General features: G+C 30.6%; 1 protein-coding gene across 6 annotated transcripts in view; it reads left to right on the top strand.

Annotated features, from left to right (window-relative positions):
• The window catches only part of LOC142319132 (uncharacterized), a 103,521-nt gene that overhangs the window by 20,935 nt on the left and 62,196 nt on the right, over positions 1-20,390 (top strand). For all 6 annotated transcript variants that reach the window (XM_075356075.1, XM_075356072.1, XM_075356078.1 and 3 more), the window contains 2 exons: positions 6,334-6,439; positions 9,297-9,491. In XM_075356075.1, coding sequence (XP_075212190.1) covers positions 6,334-6,439; positions 9,297-9,491 — 301 coding nt within the window. The remainder of the gene's footprint in view (positions 1-6,333; positions 6,440-9,296; positions 9,492-20,390) is intronic.

Raw genomic sequence — 20,390 nt, 5'->3', positions numbered from 1 at the left:
CTTAAACCCTTTTCAATCGTTTAATGTTATCACTGTTGTCTAGAAAATTCAAAGCAAGGGAATTTACATGTCTGTTTAGTCTAACCACGTATTTAGAACTGAAAAAGTCAATCAAATCCCAAATATATAGGATCCCAGGTATTCATGTATTTCAAAATTTCTGACTTGCCAAGGTGGTTGGTCACTTTCCTCCATATCTTGTCCTGTGATTCTTGGATAATTTTAATATTGTTGTAATTACTTGTTAGTTGTAAATACCTTTCATTATTGAACAAATGCATCAAATAATGTGGATTGTCATTAAGTCGTTAGTATTATTAAAATAAATTTTTTAATTTTCTGCTTTACTCTATTAAGTGGAATTTTGTTGTACATAAATTCATTTTTAATTTACCTTAGTCTCCAAAGAATTGTTATATATTTTGTTTGAAAACATGAAAGAATTTCAATTTTAAGTTCTCGATATACCCGACTTTGAACTTTGTTCAAAAAAAAATTTCAACATTGACTTTCACAATCTTCCCAGGGACCATTTTTCAATCAACATACTTCTCACTGACAAATCGAGTTATTATGTTAATTTTATGCTATCCTATGTGAGGTGACAATCCAGATACGTTACTAAATTCCTTACATCCTGTGACTGGAGCAAACCTACGTTATTCAACAACAGAATAAACCCTCCTTTACAAAGAGTGAAAATAATATATACAGATTTATTCTCATTAGACTTATTGCAGCATATTATTGCAAATAAATATTTTAAATTGTTATTTTATTAAAAACATTTAAAAAGTCAGAAAATAACATAGTTTGTAAGTCCAATGTGTGAATGACTGTTTATATGGACTGCCCCAATATTTAACTAGATATCAGTTACTGTTACTGTACACTGACATTTTCCTAATTTTTTCTATATAAAAAATAACTGCTCAAAATTCTGAATTAATATTATATACTTTATACTTCTGGATAAAATAAAATTAATTATTAATGACAAAACATATTTTTGTGAAATATTCTAATCTCACAACAATCTTATCTGATGATATCTCTTTCGGTTATTTAGATTATTAACTTTAAAGATGACAGCATGTGGTGGAGCCACTGCCACTGTTTTGCTGCACCTGTCTCCAATTACTCAATAAAATTAATAAAACAAAAAAAAATTAAAACAAATTACAGACACCTCCTCGTGGTTTTGTTGGATAACGCTAAGAAATCATGTAAAATACATTTTTACCTAAAGGACAGATAACCAAATGGGTGTTCTTTTTATCTATATGCCAGTAACATTTTTGTATGCCCACATATCTGTAATTTTATTAAATGTGTTGAAGGTTAATATGTAATAAATTAATTTTCTTCTTAAACCTTTTTTGGTGAGATTTTTTAAAATTATAAATAAATATATGTTAAAATACCATCAAAATTTAACTACAACTAACATCTTTTAAATTTAATTTTCTAATACAAATGCGTTGTAATACATTATAACTAATTTTTCCTGATCACCTGTTTTAGTTTTTTCAGGCATTAATGATACTATATATTTGTGAATTAAAATTGGTAATCTACATTAAAATAGCTCTAAAAGCAGTATACTAGAATGTATAATAATAATAACAACAACAACCATTAGAGTCTGTCGGCTGGGTCAGATCCTTGTCATGTTGGGTCGATATACTGGGTTGGGTCCTCTCTTATGTCCTGGAGTCCATTTATCCAGTCCAGTCCAGGTCTAGTGAGTCATATCAGACAGGTAATATCAGGTAGATATAGATATATCTACCTATGTATTCCTAGTCAGGTTCTCTCCATCGTGTTGTGTGGGTTTCCACTGACATAGCCTTCAGAAAATAAACCACATTAAAACATAAAATGTAAATATTCTGTTATCAGTTTGTACAAAAAGTTTACCTTAATTTTTATTTCATATTACATATGTAAAAAAAGAAACGTATCAGATATAAGTAATGTTATTTTAACATTTTATACTGCTTATGTATTAGATTTAATAACATGCATATACATAAAAAATATTTTTATGGAAAATACATTTAATTATTAATTTATAATGTATAACCATCAGCTTATTCAATAAAATTATATATGTGCTTGGTTTAATAAAATAAAAGTTGTAATTGGTTGGATATGTGAAAACTAGAGAAGGGAACAAACAAAGTTATTACATTACCAGTTCTCAGATGGATATAGTTAGTTGAAAATAGGAATTACCTTTATATATACGAGGTGTGGCTAATGCTGCTACAGAAGAATTGCGCATGTGCCAAATTCATACGACCGACAGCTGTGTACCTATGGAAGCCCAGAGGTTTCTAAAAGAGATGGCAAGCTGTTTAGCCACCCCAAACATTTTAGTGGGGAGTGCATTAAACCTAGACACTGATACAATTACTCTCTGCATCATCTGGGTTAGTATCATCTAAAGCAGTTAACCCAGCATGCAAAGCAGTTAAGATGCTTTGTTGCTGGCAACAAAACATCTTTTTCTTCTGTTATCTATTGCAGAGAGTTGAAAGATTCCATTTCAGAGGCCTCAGACAGCCTAGAAAACTCTAATCAGAGGTGGAAGTCATCAGGAGGATGGAGAAAAGAAGTAAAAAAGTATGGCCTAAGGGTAAACCTAGGCAATAAATCATGTGAACGTAGTTAGTTTTATAAGTTTTTCTGACTAATTTCATGTAAGGATGAGTTTTTAATAATCATAGGACTTTAAAATCATTTTGATAGATTTGAAATTAAATGGAATATAAGTTTTTAAGTGACAAGAGGGCTTATACACCCTTTTCATCTTGTCTTCTGCAGTATTAATGCCCTATGACTTGTCTATTTCTGGATGATCTGTCTGACTAGTCACTAGTTATTTTACCAGGGAGAGAAAGAATTTATTTTTATTTTTTCCTTTTTTGTTTGGGAAAAATAGTAAATTATCACAGCAGTCGATGCCCTTAACCTTAGGAAAAAAGCTATGAGTATTTACTTACTATTTTGTAATATTTTACCATTCCTCTTATTAATAATTTTGTGGTCATCCCTTTTAATCCTTTTTAAATTTGGCAAATTATTCCCTATTATTTATATACAGTATATATCATAATTAAAATTTTTCTATGTAAAACAATCAGTGTTCTATATATAGAAGACTTCAGGCAAAGAACAGTCTAAGTCACATTTGACTCTTTTCTAGAAAACAGTGATTTTAGTAGAACAATATAATTGAACTTCCCTGAATGCATAATATTCAAACGTAAATTAACTTGTAAAATCATTAAAATTTAATAGATGGCAGCACTAACCCAATTTTTTTAAAAAATGGACTTAGATTCTTCTTTGCCTGAGGTTTTCGTATATTTTCTAACAATAAAATTGTAAATTAATGAAATTAAAAACCGAATTTTCAATGTACCTTATCTTAAAATATAAAATGTTGTAAAATACAGTATATAAAATATAATGTCACTATTTACTGCACTGTTATTTAGTATTTTTATGCCTGAGTTTATTTTCATTATATGTCTCCAAATTGTGTACTTACATCTTCTACTTTGAAACTTTTATAATGAATGTGAATGTTTATTTTTTATGCATAATATTTAAATGATTGCTGTGAAACAGAATATATAATAATTTTATTGTTTCTTTAATTTTTAACTTTGTATACTTTAAATTTTTTAATTATTTTTACTTACAGTGTACGGTTTTTTATTTGTGTTCACATTAAGTATTCACTTAAGAACTTGCTGTGGATAGTTACAGCTTTAGTTAATAATGTAGTCTAAATACTGAAAACTTTGAATTAGGTCAGTTACCAAAGAAGTTTTTTAAAATAAACATTTTAAAATGGTTATTTTTTTAAAAGAAAGATTGAAATTTGGATAAAGTTTTGTGGTTACTGTAAACATTTGTCTAGATAAAGTAGCATGAGTTCATAAAGATAGTAAAATGTGTTGAATGATCAGTGTAGTGGTTAGCATGCTGGCTTCTAAATCAGCTAGTCTTAGGTTTAATTCCTGGTAATATTTTTTCATCTATCATTTTATCCACCTTTTCTTTGTTTTAAAAGTATATACATTGCTTGTCTTAAATCATAGTACTAAAATAAATTAAAAATTAAAATGCAATAATAGCCTTTGGGGATTATTATTTAAATACTCAAGCGTGTTAATGTCTGTGTGGCTACTTTACTTTTTATAGTTTTAAAAAAAATATTAATAAGTATCTATAAAATATATGCTTGTCGGATAATCTGTTAGCTAGTTTTAGCCTTTTGTTTCTTTTGAACGTCATTAAGTGTGTATGTAATAATGCCGTTTTTGGATTTAATAACCATCATACCTGATAATTTTTCCAGCACTTCCTCAATACAAACTTTGAAACTTATTTTTTGAAATTGATATCAAATTCATACAGATTTTGTAATTGTATCCTGCATTCATAATTGCATAATCTGCATCTCGTGCACTTGTTACTCATTTAAAATTTGGTGCCAGTTTCAAAGATTATATTCAGGGTGCAATGGAAAAACCTTTTACTTTACAGTGCATTTGTTTTTAAAATTTATTTTAAGTTTTTTTTAAGTGTTAATTTACTCTTTATAGTTTTGTAACGTTATCAAAGCTGAAATATGTGCAGGTTTACAAAACAGGGTAGCTTGTAAGAGAAAAGTACACTCTTGTGAAACAAAACAAGATTTTTTTTTTCCATTGGTCTAATAGCAATGGAATGGAACCACTGCGAGCAGCTCACTTATTGTTTAAAAAAATAATCTTAAAAATGATCCAAAAAAATTATGAAAAAAAATCATCAAAATTGGCTTCAATTTTATACTTGAAAAGTTATGCAAACAGACAGAATAAAAAATATATATACACAAGTCAAATTGATAACCTCCTCCTACTTGAAGTCTGTAAAAATTACAGAAATTTTATTTCTACACGTCGATTATAATATTGCTAATTTAGAAAAAAAATAATAACTAGTAGAGGAGGTTTTGCCCATTAGCAATAATATAATTTTGGAATGGTACATAATAATGCATTGTATAGATCGCATCAGCAATGGGTATGTATGCTTCACCACATACAAAAGAAGAAATTGCTCTAGTTTTTGTCTGAACGGTGCAAGAGAATTGATAGTAAAATCTTCATAAGATTTTTGTTATCAGTAAATTATCATTAAAAATAGATATAATTTATTAAATACATGAAATAATATTAAAGTAAGTACATAGAGATGTTACATATAAAAATAAATCACAATTCAAAAGTGTTAATGAAAACAATTTGAGCACATTTATCTTCACGTTGATCGGAGATACAGAAAATTCAGGTCTTTTTTAAAAATGTTTAATTAATTGTTATCTAGTATTCATCAACAAGAATAATATTGTTTCTTTAAAAGAAAAACTTTTAAGTGTATTTTAAATAAATTGGTGGGAAGATCTTTTAAGTAGCAACAGAAGAATAATATAAGGATCTTTCTTGCAGCTGAACTATTGTGTTGGGTTACATGAAACCAATTCTGCTGTTTGGTTTGATAGAGGTGGATATTATTATTTTAAAAATAAGTGGTTATTGTTTTTAACAAAGGTTTCACATTCATACACACATGGATAAGTTTACTTTTTTAATTTAATAAATATCAGTTTAGGTGACTCATATTTATGTGTCAAATAATGATCAGACACATTTCTATTTTTGTATCTTGAAAACTCATTCGTTTTTTGAGAGAGCTCTATTAGATAATATTGTACTTCAGATGGGAAGAAATTATAACAAGCTTAGACTTTATTAAGATCCATCGTTGCATATGAAATTCATTTGATTAATGAAAGATAGAATTTTTGGTCTGTGGGCAACAGAAATATTGTCATTAATAGAAATTCTGTCCACATTGTTAGCACCACTACATCTGTCTAAGAAACAGTGCAGTAGTTTTACCCATATTTAAAGTTGAATAGTATAATTCATCCAATGAGTAATTTGTTGAATGATTAACATCAAATTTTCTAGCCCTTTTAAATAAATAATATCTTCTGATATAGATGCAACTTGATATCTTTGAAAAAGCTAACTATGAATAGTTAAGTATTTTTACGCAAATCATTAATAAATAATGAGTGGAAGAAACTGAGAATATTTCCCTATGGTACTGTATATATGTTGCATTTATATATATATATATTTAAAGATGAAATTTCAACTGCTTGTTTATGATTAGTTTGGCCTACATAAGGAAAGGGTAAAATAAAAAGTTAATGAGACTAAAAGATTGATGTGCAATAAGATTTTTTTCTGTTTATTTCAGGAACAGGAGAAAAATCCTGAACAAATTAAAATGGATGATAAAAGTAATCATGATCTTGATATTACTAAAAATCAACAACAGCAGATAAGGTGTGACGATTTAAATGATGGTATGTTTCATTAGAATGGTATATATCTCTGTCATTTAAACTTCTTAAATTATAAACTAAACCAAATTGAATCAATTCAGAGTTTAACTTTTTTTAGCATTTGTAGTTATTCTTGGGGTCAGGTTCAGCAACTGGTGCTGTTATTCTCATCCCTGTAATCAGCTAATTCTATTAATGGTTTTTTTTTTTTTATTAACGTTAACTGATGCATATTTAGAATTTAGATTATGGTCAAAAAGTGTCTTGGCTAGGAATTATTTCTGTTTATTTGTTTGATCATTATTGTTCATATTTTTAGTATCATTTCATATTAGTGTTGGTCATGTATGTGTTTAAAATCTGGTCCTTCTTTGAGTAGAATAAGGTTGTTGACAATGTTGGTGGATTTCTTTACATGCATCTATTAGGTGATTGCTAAATGTTGAATCTTGTAAAAGCTTTCAGGTGTTTATTATATCTTTATTTGAAGTAGCATCCTGTTTGATAAATATAGAACATTGTGCATTCAGAACAGTTCAATTTACATATATTATATAGGAACACTGTATTTGTGAGGTGATATTTGTATATCGTTTGTGTTTTGTTCTAAAGCCCACATTTTATCTATTTTTTTTTTTTATTAGTGGGGTATTTTTTTTAATGCTTCTTCTGCAGAATATTATAAGGCAGTGCTTTTCTTTTGTCTTTCTTGAATTCACTACATCTCAATTTTTTATTTCCCTTACTAATCTCATATAATACGTGAGCTAAGCTCGTCATGAAAATTTCCACAAGTTCTGTTTTATAGTTTCTCATACTATATCAAGTTATATTCTATAACTTGTTCTGTTATACTTCATACAGATATTCTTTATACTGTTTCTAAACACTTGATGCAACATGTATTAACTTTATATTTCAACAGGAAAACAAATAGTTTGTAAATGAATAAAGTAACAGTCTTAAATATGAGTATACTTTACTGCTTGGACACAACTTTCCTCTACAAATAAACGATCATATTTTTTTAAATATTAAAATATCATATTTGTGTGTATGCATGTATGTATATTTAAGTTGCAACGATAAATTTTTATCTTTTAAAAGACATTCTTAATTAGAAAAATAAGAGCAATTATTGACAAACTTTACAAGAATGATTGTATGTTCTAAGAAGACAAAAAAAGGCAAGCTGTTTAACAGACAATACTAAGTTTAAATGTGGTCTGTATCTTTTGATTTTCAATTTATTTATAGAAAAAATAATAAAAAAATTGAAAGAAGGAAATGAATGAACAGCAATTACCCCAGTAGAGAAAATTTAAATGTAAAAGTAACTTAAAAATTTTATTAAAGCTACTTTTATTGCATAAGGAATTATCAGTAAATACATTTTTAATACATTAAAGATTTTCCAAAGAAATATCAGTGCATGTAAAAGTGCTATCAGTGAAAAAAAAAAAACTAAAATATAATTGAAATACAATAAAACTTGTTTTTAGCATTACCATTCTTTTAGTAATGTTTTACTACAACAGTTTTTACCTGTACCATCAAAAATCTGAAATTACAATAATAAAATTTCATCAGAAGCAATTGAAGCATCTTATCATTATTTCTTATTCATGTGTCAGTTGATAATTTTCAGGATATTGTTCCATAAATCGGTAAGGCTGCTGCAAAAAAGTTTTCAAACAATCTCTGGTACTTGGTTCCTGAAACTATAGCTCTCTCTTTATTTGAAGGTAATATACCAACAGCAGTGTATATGGTGGCAAATATGGTTCAAATTATGCTGGAAGCCAATAAAGTTTTGAAGAGGAAGAAGAAAAATTCTAAAGAGATACATTTTGCACCAAAGTTATTTTTCTTCCTTTACAAACATTGAGTTTTTGTACAACTCCTTGTACAAAAACGTTCTGCACAACATTTTCCATTTGTACTGATTTCCTTAACAAAGATCCTTCTACGTGGAAGGATATCCTGATTATGAAAGTGGAATTAGGCTGCTGATTTAGGAAATAGCTTTTAGCAAAGTTACAGCGTATATTTAAAATTCCTCAGTAGCAGCTTCTCCTAACTTGTTATAAATGCACATCATAAACATCTCCCAACCAATTGTAGATAGACATCATAAATTTACCAACAATGATAACAACCTTGATATTCTATATGCACGCAAAAGCCCATACTAACACACTCGAATGTGAAGTAAATGAATACATAGTAACAATGTATTAATCCAATAGGCACAATTCACCAGCCTCTGTGGCATGAGTGGTAGTGTCTCGGCCTTTCATCCAGAGGTCCCGGGTTCGAATCCCAGTCAGGGCATGGCATTTTCACATGCTACTTGTCATTCATCTCATCCTCTGAAGCAATACCTAACAGTAGTCGCGGAGGTTAAAAAAAAAAAAGAAGTAGACAGTTCAAATCCAACATACTTTTTGGTGGAATTCTAATTATATATATATACCAAATATATTTATATATTTGATATTTATTTTTCTTAATTATTTCCTATAAAAAAACGATTATAAATAGCATCATCTGAAATACTATTTATGATTAAGTGTAAATATCATAGTTGTTCCTGTTATAATTACAAAATTATGTATAACTATTACTGATGATAATATTTTGGTATCTAATATCCAGGGATGTAAACTATTTATTGTTCCTTACGAGAATGACTTTTAACATTTGAAGTTATTGCTAAGTTAGAGTTACAATTGATTATGATGATAAGTAGTTAAGTGTTCTATACAATCTTAGGCTTCAAATTGTTACAAGAATAAAAAGTTACTATTGTCTTTTATTTATAATTATCTTTTTTAAGTTTCTAATTAAATTCTGTACTTTCATTATGGTTATACAGGTGTGTCTGGAGCTTCAAGTGAAAGTAAAGACTCTTTTGATAGTAAACATTTAATCAGTGGCCCAGTGATGTGTGATACAGGCAGTAACATTAACCCTATACAGTTGGTCAATTATACAGTGCCTGTTACCACCTCAACCATGCCAAATGATAATACTTCAGCATCATTTTCAAAAACATTACCTCACTGTAATGGTAAGTTAACTTACACTCTTATTTATTTATGACCTTTTTTTAGCCTACTGCATGCTAAAAATTACCAGTTGTTAGCCACAGATAAGAAATGAATTTTTGAGGCGTGTGAAAAATACCAAGTCTGACTGGAATTTGAACCCAGGTGTGTCAAATGAAAGGCAAAGTCATTACTATTCCACATTGGAGCCATTCATTTTTATCTTACACTATGATGTGACACCAAAAGTGGGAATAAAGGTATTGCTCCATTTAGATAAATCTTTCCAGAAAATAATGATGGGCCTAGTGATAGTATTTTAATTTATATCACATGTTTGAGTAATTAATACTTTACTCATTAAAACCTTCTCTTGAAGTAAATCTACATGAAAAATAGATTTTAATATATTTTAATTGAGTGAATGTGAAACTAGAATAATTTATTTATAAATACAGTAAAATTATGTTTTTAGTACTATCAGTTCTAATGAATTTTTCTTTCTTGTAATAAAAATTTTTGTTTGTCTTGCCAAAACCCGATAAGAATAATTTAAAAATTTAATTTCTTAATAACATCATTTCTCACATAATTACTTTTAACCCAATGATGAAAAGCCTTAATAGGTTTTTTGAAATTTCTCGATGACCTTATTGAATTTTTTGTTTCCAGAAAAGAAAAGTGAGAACTGATGTTGATACCTACTCACAAATTAAACTTCTGTATGGGTATGAATCATTTAATAACAATCAGCAATTAGCAGCAACAGTAATGCTTGTTACACAACATGTAGTCTGATTTAAGGTATATACTGCACATACAGTAACCACTTAGTTTTGCTGAATATATTTCATATTTATTGTTAATTGGACATTTACTCAAATAAATATTTGTAATTGTCATTGGCTGAAGGATGTTCGACCTACAAGTACATCTACAGTATATGTACCATCCATTCATAGACAGCTCAGAGATACAGAAAGCTTATTAAAACCTGAAAAACATGGTAAATCAAGACGACCAAGTTCAATATGTACACATGAATTTGAGGAGGGTGTGTTTGATGAAATATCTAACTATTTTGAAAAAAGTACTAGAAACGGCCTTGGAATTCAATGTTAGTAATGCTACAATTTGGAAGGTTTTGCATGAGTAACAACTCCATACCTGTTACTATCAGTGAGTACAAGCTATTTTACCTTGAGATTATACTCACCGTGTTCAGCTATGCCAATGGCTTATCCAAAAATTTACTAATCCAAATTTTTTGAATGGTATTTTCTTTACAATCGAAGCCAAATTTACAAGATCGTTCATTCTTAACACCCACAACACACACATGTGGTCAGTTGAAAACCCTCTTGCCATTTCAGAGAATGATTCTCTGAGTATCAGTTTTCTGTAAACGTATGGACTGGTATATTCTGGTTGACCATTTATTTGTCTGATTTTTTTTTACTTTTGAAACCATTTATTTGTCTGAATTTTTTACTTGAAACGATAAGTGTTGAAAGATAATTAATTTCTTGACAGTTGAACTTCCACTTTTACTCAAACATTTGCTACTAAACACATGCAAAAGAAATGTTGTTCAAACTGGATGGGGCTCCAGCTCATTACAGGTTGTAAGTTTGTGATCATCTAAATGAATCATATCCAAAAAGATAAATCGGTCAACCTTCAAGGTCACCCTATCTCAATCCTCTTTTTCTTATGGGACCACTTGAAGACAATTTATATGACCCCCACCCCCACAAGATACCATCTAAGAATTGCACACAGAAATTCTAAATGAGATTGAGGATTTGTCAGACACCTGGCATCTTTTAAAGAGTCCAGCAATCAATAAAAATAATACCTGGATACATGTATTTTGAATGAGGGCCATCATTTAGAACAACTGCTGTAGTTTCTTTTATTAATGTTCTATAATCTGAAACAATAATTTATTATTGTTAAACAAATTTTAATTGAAAAAAAAGTTTGTTTAATAGCCCGTGTCTGTTTGTTAAACGAAAAATGTGTAATGCAAATTATTTATCGGAATTAATATTTACAATATTATCAAACTGTTATAATTTATTACTTTATAACATTAATAAAGTTATTCCAGTTGAGATTGTGTTGAGTTGTGTAATTTTTTCGAGAAAAAATGAAAACTGGTTTTTTTAATTTAATGACTCAAAGAATTTTTTGCATAATATTGTTAATTATAAACTGATTTTAATAAATAAAGTGTTATTTTCTTTGTTATAAAATGCCCAACTTTTTTTTTATAAGTAATACCACATTTAAGTAAACCAGTGGTTGTAAAGATATTACAATTAAAAAGCTTATGTGGCTGCCATTTTAAAATATTTTGAGAGATCAGTTTCATTATTTTTAAGCAAGTAAACCTCTAGTTACCCTAGCAGTATATGAAATTTCAGCTCTATACAATTAACTATTTCTGAGAAGTAAATTTTTATGTTAAAAATAGCTTTGGTTAGCTGGTAAACTAAACTTTCCAGACATATGTTGATATAAAGGTTTTTTCTTTATTTTGATGCTGGGGACCATCTGAATTTAGGGAATGGTTTATATAAATACTTTGTATATGTATACATATTGATTCAGGAAGAAAGGGAAATAATTTTGAACTGATTCTATAGATTTAAATAAGGAAAAAAGTTCATACAAAGAGGTCAGAAAACACCTTATTATCAAGTTACAGCTAGTGAAAATTTTCACCCAGATTTCAATTACCCTGGTAAAATGAGGTCATACTGAAATTTTTAAGGCACTATATAAGGGTTAACTTGATGGTTCTTACCACTTGAAAACTCGACCTGAAAAACCTGGAAAAATCGATCAAAACAGGTTCCAGAACTTTATCTCTTGTAGTTTTTATATATCCAATAGAAAATGGAAAATTCATTGGCGAAATTTTTTTTTTATATTTGATGTGCAGTAACTTTGTTAAATGACTAATAAATGTTATTATCAAAACTTATAGAGAATTTAGTTCTGAGAAAATTTATGTAATAATGTTAATGAAAAAAAAAAAATCAACTTTAATTATTACAAATAAAACTTAACAAAAAATATTATGAGTTTGTAAAAATTAAAAACATTTGTTTTTAGTCCAATAAATTTATACTATTTTCCATTTCATCATCATGTACCAGTTGATGTTCAGATGAGACAGAAGCGCTGGTAAGTGTACCATTCTCATGATGATTATTAAAAATTCTACAAAATATTTTACAATTTGGAACTACTCATCCTGGATACCTACATTGGTACTCTTCCACCACAAAGCTGTACACAAAGATCATGTCTGCATGAGTGAAGAAAAGCGGCAGTTTTTAAAACAAAAAATTCAAAACGTAATTTCACTTTTTTAAATTCAGATTCAATTGAAAAAATGTAGGCACAGTTTAAAGTATAACAAATAGAAATATACTATGTAACTTGATTCTGAAAACTACTCAAACACAATCAAAATTATATCAAAACAATTAAACTATCTAATGTTTATTATAAAACGTAACCACAATTTTATGACAACAATGAGAAGTATTCAGATTAAATTCAATGCATACTATTAGGTTTAGCTAACCTAATTTTTTATACTAGAAACAGCTGTTATTATTTTTTTACAAATTCATAACCTTTTTTTTGTTTAGTTTTGTTCTGTTATATTTTTAATTAATTAAAAGATGATGGTTTTCTTTTTAATTTTTCATTGACTTTATTACTTTAATTTTCTCAGAATTAAATTCTCTACAAATTTTGATAATAACATTTAATGCATTTTTAGTCATTTAACAATGTTATTGTACTTGAAACCTAAAAAAAATGTTTTTCATTTAAAGTTTTCTGTTTTACATTGGATATCATGAATACTATGGGGATAAAGTTCTGGGACCTGTTTTATTTGATTTTTCAGGTCAAAGAACATTAGAAATCATCGATTAAATTTACCCCTCATATAAAGGCTTAACAATTTCACTGTAATCACATTTCACCAAGGAACTGAAATCTAGACAAAGTTTTTCATTGGCTGTACCTCGATAACAAAGTGTTTTTGAACATATGTTTGTATGAACCTTTTTCCTTATTTCATGCTGTAGAATCAGTTCTCAAATTATGTTCCTTTCCTAATGAATCACTCTATATACATGAATGATGAATTGTATTAATATGAAGCATTATTAATTCTTCCCTCTACAAAAATTACTATAGCAGTCATCATGCAAGAAAAAACTTGTTTAGAAAATAATAAAAATATTAAAAAAATGAGTTTCATATTGTATCTTCTTTTTTGTGTTATTCCTTAATCTATTTCAATAAAACCTACTGGAATTGCAATTCCTATAAAAATTATTTAAGCATGTTGTACGTAAAAAATACCCTGCTTTTATCTTAGAGCAGTTTCTACATTCCATCGCTTCAGTTATATATTATCAATAAATTTACTAAGTATATTTCAGAACACTGTTCTATCTGTTAAAAAAAAATTCAAAGTTTGTATTGGTTAGTTTTTATGTGGCTTATATGAATAGAAACCTCCTCCATAGGTTTTTAGGAAAGAGGTTAATTAGTTCACATAAGCATGAAGTGCAGTGCAGGCATTATAGGTATGTTGCTGGAGAGCAACTTTATTCTTATCACTTGTCTGACGCAACTTTATTCATCTCAAACAGCCAACAGTTTTTTCCACCATGTTGTTCATTTATGAAAGTTTGTTATTTTATATATGTGTGTTTTTCTTTAATGATGAATAACTCTGTTATCTATACTATTATAAAAAGAGGAATAGGGTTTTTGTTTATTAGGGATAAACAAACAACTACTCGTTCAATTGAAACCAAATTTTTATCCATGTTACTTGGCAAAACTGAGAAGGTTTTTAGATATATTTCATCTAAAAAAAAAATATAATAGTAATGATTTGCTGGTTGAAGCACAAACTGATGAATTGAATTAATGAACTGCGAACTGGGATTGAATTGAATGAATAATATTAAAAAAATAATAGAGTATAATTTACGTTAAGTAAAATAATCTTTATCTATACTATTATATAAAGAGGAAGAGGGTTTTTGTTTGTTCAGGATAAACAAAAAAATTATTTGATCAGTCGCAACCAAATTTTTACTTACGTTTCTTGGCTTAACTGAAAAGGTTTTTAGATATGAGAAAAATTTCTAAAAATTATGTATATACATATGTAGTAGTGGAGATTTGTTGGTTGAAGAACAAATTTTAATGATTTTGAACTGTGAGTTAGCTGGATTTCAAAAAAATGATTATGAATATCTAAAAACCAATTTCTATATTTTTTTGAAAATTCAAGTTTCAAGGGTTAAAATGGATTTTTGAATTTTTTGAAACCCTGTATTTTTTTTAATTTCTCGGCAACAAATTAAGAAATCATCCTGGTTCTTGGTGAGTGTAATCTTCATTTCAATAAACCAATTTCTAGATTTTTTAAATTCGACCTTGAAAGGGGATGAAGAAAGGTAAACAAATTTTGAACAGTGTTTGTAAATTTTCCCAATTCCAACTATAGTAAATGAGATGTTCAATAGGCTATGCTCTTCAGACAAATATTTAAATATTCTGGGTATTTTACTTTTGGTTATTTTAAGGAGTGCAAAGGTATATGGTGCTGTGGCTCAACCAACGTAGCCACTGTCACTGTTACTGTCTATGTGACTGACTGTCAGTCAGTCACCTGCATCCAGTTACTTACTAAAAAACATAAAATAAAAAGATTGACCACTCCCGGAAACGCAAGTAACCATATTGCGTGAGCAAAGCTGTGACGGGGAGTTAGTTATATATATAATATGAGAATATTATAAAATTTATTAATGTAGTTATGGAACATTGAAATTTAAATGTAAAAAAAAAAACAAGGTATACTGTATATGTACATTATGCTGCAGTTCCAATTGGCTTTCTTTAAATAAATTGAAATTGAAGAATAATCCAAATAATTCTTGTGCAGTTCTGCACAAGAAGACTGAATTCTCATCATTTTATTTTGTACGACTTTGTCACTGCACAGACAGTTCATCTGACTTCTTCATATCATAATGTAAGACATTCTGATGCAAGGATGTCAGTTAGTTTAACACCCAAGATAACTAGAACTGCCTCACATGAAATAGCCCTTTAGTCCTCCCCCCCCCCCCAACCTAAGTAAGTAAGAGAAGGTACTGTGCCCTCAGCAGAATATCATGATAGATTTTATATCTCATTCTGTTTGCCCAAACATGTGCTGCATAAAGTATAATTGTTTCATATACACCTTTATACAAACTTTTCATTGTTTTAAAATTTAAAACCCAGTCAGGGTGGGCCATGAATGCTGAAGAAGGCATCACATGCCTTCTTCAGCATTCATGCATCAAGGCATCACATGCCTTCTTAGTGACACTCTGAAAGTGCTTCTTGAATCTGAAATTCTCATCAAGGAGTACACCCAGATACTGTTGCAACAATACATAACGAATAGGATGACCAGTTATCAAAATACAGACATGCTGTGTAATGACCAAACGACCCTTCAACAGCATCATAGTGGTCTCTCAGGGCTAAATACCATTTTGTATTGATTACTCCACACCTCTAGTTCTCTACAAATGTAAGTTGCTCAGAATTCGACCTCATTCTGCGAGTCTCCTTTGACTTGCAGAAGCCCGTCATTGGCATAAGTGATGACACAACATTCATTGGCAACCTCAACCACATGAGAGAGTCAAACTCCACAACCCAAAGCAGAGGCAGAGGGCCCAGCACACTGCCTTGGGGATATCCCTTGGACAGCATCTTACTCATCTCAGTGTCACCATTGTGAAGCACTACATGTTGGTTTCAAAGGTAACTTTGTAACTCACAGTAGGATCCTTGTCACCACCTTTAAACAGAAGTTTAATCAGACCTCTTTTCCAACAAAGTAGAAAATAGCAAAAAGCATTCTATTTAGAACCTTCATTGTAGCACCTATACTTCACCCAATGAGCAAACCAGGAGTTAGACAATGAGTCCATCATTTCCAAGAACTGTAAAAGAGTAGTGCAAGAGCCTTACAAAACTGCAAACAACCTACTGCACCTCAGTGTCAACCATACCCAAATGAAAAGAAGTGATCTAATGCCTAACACACAGATTATACTGACACACCTTACTGGACCAAGAGAGCAGACAGAAGAATGTCTTTCTTTCATCAGATCAAGAGAGCAGACAGAAACGTGTCTTTCTTTTGTTTGAATCCTATGAAAATATAGGGTCCTGAAATCCCTATACTGGGAAGCGAGTTCCGCTCATCGCTCGGGGCCGTCACCCTCATGTTGAGAAGCTAGTCTAGGACGACTCATCAGACCGCTTCAGATGAGAAAAATAAAATCTTGTCCACCACAGAGCAATTCTCTCCTGACCAAAACTAAGTGAGATTATTCTGCAGCATCCACATAAACAAGAGAAAGCCTGTCTGCCAACTCATCCAAAACCATACCTCCTAACTCCAGCCCAAGACATTGAGTCTGGCCGATAATGTATCAACAAATTTTTGCCAGTCTGCCCTCCTGTGCAAGAAATGCCCCTGCTGAAGAGGAATATTACACTGGTACACCTCACCTAAGACATTCGCTATCTGAAATACAATCAAATGGTGATCACTGGAACAGTTATCATCTACTGTCCATCAACAAACAGTCCCAGGAATATTCCTTTCAACCATCACACCTTATATTTATGCCAGCAAACAACTTTCTACCATCCACCATTCCTGCGAAGGTTGACAACTCTCAAAACATTATAAACCTTGATATTGTGTTCTACAATGAACCTCTCCACCAACTCCCCTCTCTTATCCATCAAAGTATTGTGCCACTATAAAGACTTTAAATTAATCTCTGCACTGATTAGAGTAGGACAGCCACCAACAAGCCAGACAATCCTATTTCATTTCTCTTAATAATGCTCAACAGTGTCCCTAAATTGAAAATACGAACTTGCAACATACAGTTGCAGGTCCCGATTACCAGCTTCACAACAGCATGGTAAAAATCACAGAGCTGCTAAACAAAGACACAATCCAGATGTCTTCTGCTCAGAATAGTGGACATACTAGCAGGACCACACAGAAACTTCTTCCAGCCACTGAAACCTCGCAGATCACTCACCACAGCATAAGGATGCTGCAAAAAAACCACATTTAGATTCCTTTAAACCACAATCTCATCTAATTCAACTAGCGCAATGCAAGCACCCTGTGCATTCAACTGCCCAAAATTAACCATTCATTGAATTGAAGTGAATCTCAACAGCCCTCAAGTAAGACCCATAATCCTTATTATCCACAAAATGCTTCTGCTCTTTGCACAGCCTCTTCCAGTTGACACAAATCGATCCCTCATTCTTGGGGCAATCCTCACACTTGTGCCCTTTCTCTCCACTGTGACAGAAACTGGCAGAACTTCACCCTGTGCCCATAACAACAAAATTTCAAACAATGCTGATCATCTAATATTCCTTCACCCTACAAGATGAGAAGTCCATAAACAATCTGCTTTCAGAAACAGACATCTACAGAAAGCCAGATCCCACCTCCAACATTGCATGATAACACTCTGCCTCACGTTTACCTGTCTTAAACAGGAACCATCATTCACCCCAAAATGTCACCTTGTCCAAATCAGTATTTTGCTACCTGACCAGAGTCGTGAACTCATTGTCATAGAGATAATGATCCATGTCATAGACAATAATTCTTGGTCACCATTTATGTTTAGTATCAACCCTTACCTTAAACTCGGAGATAACCCTCACAGTCTCTTTGTTATCAGCATTGACAACCAATTCCCTCTTGGTTTCCTGTATATTTCTTATCTTCAGGCTGAACCCTTCTTTTAGAGCACAACCTGAAAATCATCTCTTATTTCCTTGGCCATTTTTGCCGAACCCCCAGGATTATTTAGTAAGATAACCTCTGGCTGGTTATCCTTCAAAACTTCACATAGCACTTCTGTTGAGGCTCCACAGGCCTCGAAACTACAGTAGGAAGTGTAACTGTTTCCTTCACAATCACCTCCTTTACTTCAATTGGCTTAGAAGTCAATGCCTAAAAACCCTGAGCCAGGGCAGAGAATGGTGCCTTAAATTCCTTTATCTTGGGACTATCCTACTTCTCATTGTAAGGGTCTGTTTTGTTTGCTTTTTTTGTGTAGTAGGTGGATGAGAGGTGTCGTCCAGTGTTCTGTTAATTCTTCTTTTATCCAGATGTTGAAAAGCTGTTTATGAAGGCTGATTTTTCCTAGCCTTCCTGCATGTTTCCAGATCTCTACAAAGGTCTGATCTTCCGCTGCTGTGTAATTTTCATCTTAACCAGTGCTCAGTAGACTTCTTTTATTGTGGGAGAGTTGATGTTTTCCGGTGGTGTTGTTATTGGGATGCTGGTGTCGAAGTTTAGAAGTTCTGTCCGTTCTTCACAATTTGGAAGTTTGTTGAAATATTTAGCTAGTAATTCCACGTTGTCTTTATTGTTTTCCACCAGTTTACCATTTCCATTCTTTATTAGTAGGGTTTGGGCATTCGTCTTTTTGGAGCTGATTTTTTTAAGATTTTGTAGTAGTTTCTTGACTGTGTTTTATTGAATTTGTTCATGAAGACATGGTCTCTTTGACATTCTTCTTTAGTGCAGTTAGGGTATTTCCAGATTTTGAGGTTTTCTCCTGAAATATGTAGATTTCAAGATTAAGTTGTATTTTTTGCAGAGATCAATGAGTCTCTGCCCAATTTCATTTGTCACTCACTTGTTTAGTTTCAGGTATAAAATCATTTTTGCTATTTGTCACTGTAACAAAACAGCTTATATCCATTATAAATATGAAAAAAATACAATTTATACAGCAGATAAAAACCAGTTATATAACTGGTTAATATAAATTGTTGCAGTTGTTGTATAACTATTTTACGGAGTTAGCACCTTAAAACTGAATTGTTAGACAAAACAAAGTTGTAACTCATATCATCTTATGAATGAAATGTAAAATACAAACATAGATTAAATTAAATTCTGTATTTATTGTAGCAAAAGTTTTTATATCTACCATATTTTTACAAAATATGTTTGTAGTTAGTACCTTACATCTCAGTTCACTTTTGTGCTCAAATGATAATATTGAGAGCCACCTGACATAAAACTAAGGTGAATTTTCACCTTCAGTTCAACAATTAGTGAGAGAATTTAATTCGTAAATTACATAATCTTCAAATAGCCAAAAAAAAAATTCAACTAGATGAATCTGGAGAACACTGAGGACACCAACTTCTGCTGACAACATATTCTTCTGTAAAAGCTTAATGAACACTAATTTCACACAAGTGAATTATTTGATGTGTTACATGTTGCTCATCTTATTTAAAAGACGCCATATTCTTTTTCACAATCTGCTAACTGAGGATAGAATTCCTTGAAAATTACACAATATTTTTTGTATTGACAGTCCATCAAAAAATTATTGGCCCCATTGTACAATTATCAGAAACAGCACACCATACACCAATTATTTCATCATGAAGTAGATGCCCAACCATCTAGTGAGGATTTTCAGTCATCCAGTACCTCTGCAGTGTGATTTAACATGCCCAATAAATGAAATCATCCCTCATCTGACATGAAATACAGTATCAGGTCTATCTGCCCATCAAAAATGTTTTCAAGAAACCAATCAAAATAATTAAGATGTTTTAGTTTGTCTATTCTCTAAAGCTATTACACAATATGGTTTCTGATTTAATTCACGAAGAATCGTATGGTAAGATGTGTATGTTACACCAATTGGTTGTGATAACTTGCATATACACTTTTTCAGACAGGCATAATTTTTTTCAATATGGTTGTGGCTCTGGATTTTTAACAAAAAGTT

The sequence above is a fragment of the Lycorma delicatula genome, chromosome 2, assembly GCF_047948215.1.
Source record: "Lycorma delicatula isolate Av1 chromosome 2, ASM4794821v1, whole genome shotgun sequence".
Lineage (NCBI taxonomy): Eukaryota > Metazoa > Arthropoda > Insecta > Hemiptera > Fulgoridae > Lycorma > Lycorma delicatula.
Note: the sequence above shows the minus strand (reverse complement) of the source record. Positions and strands in the feature narration are given on the sequence as shown.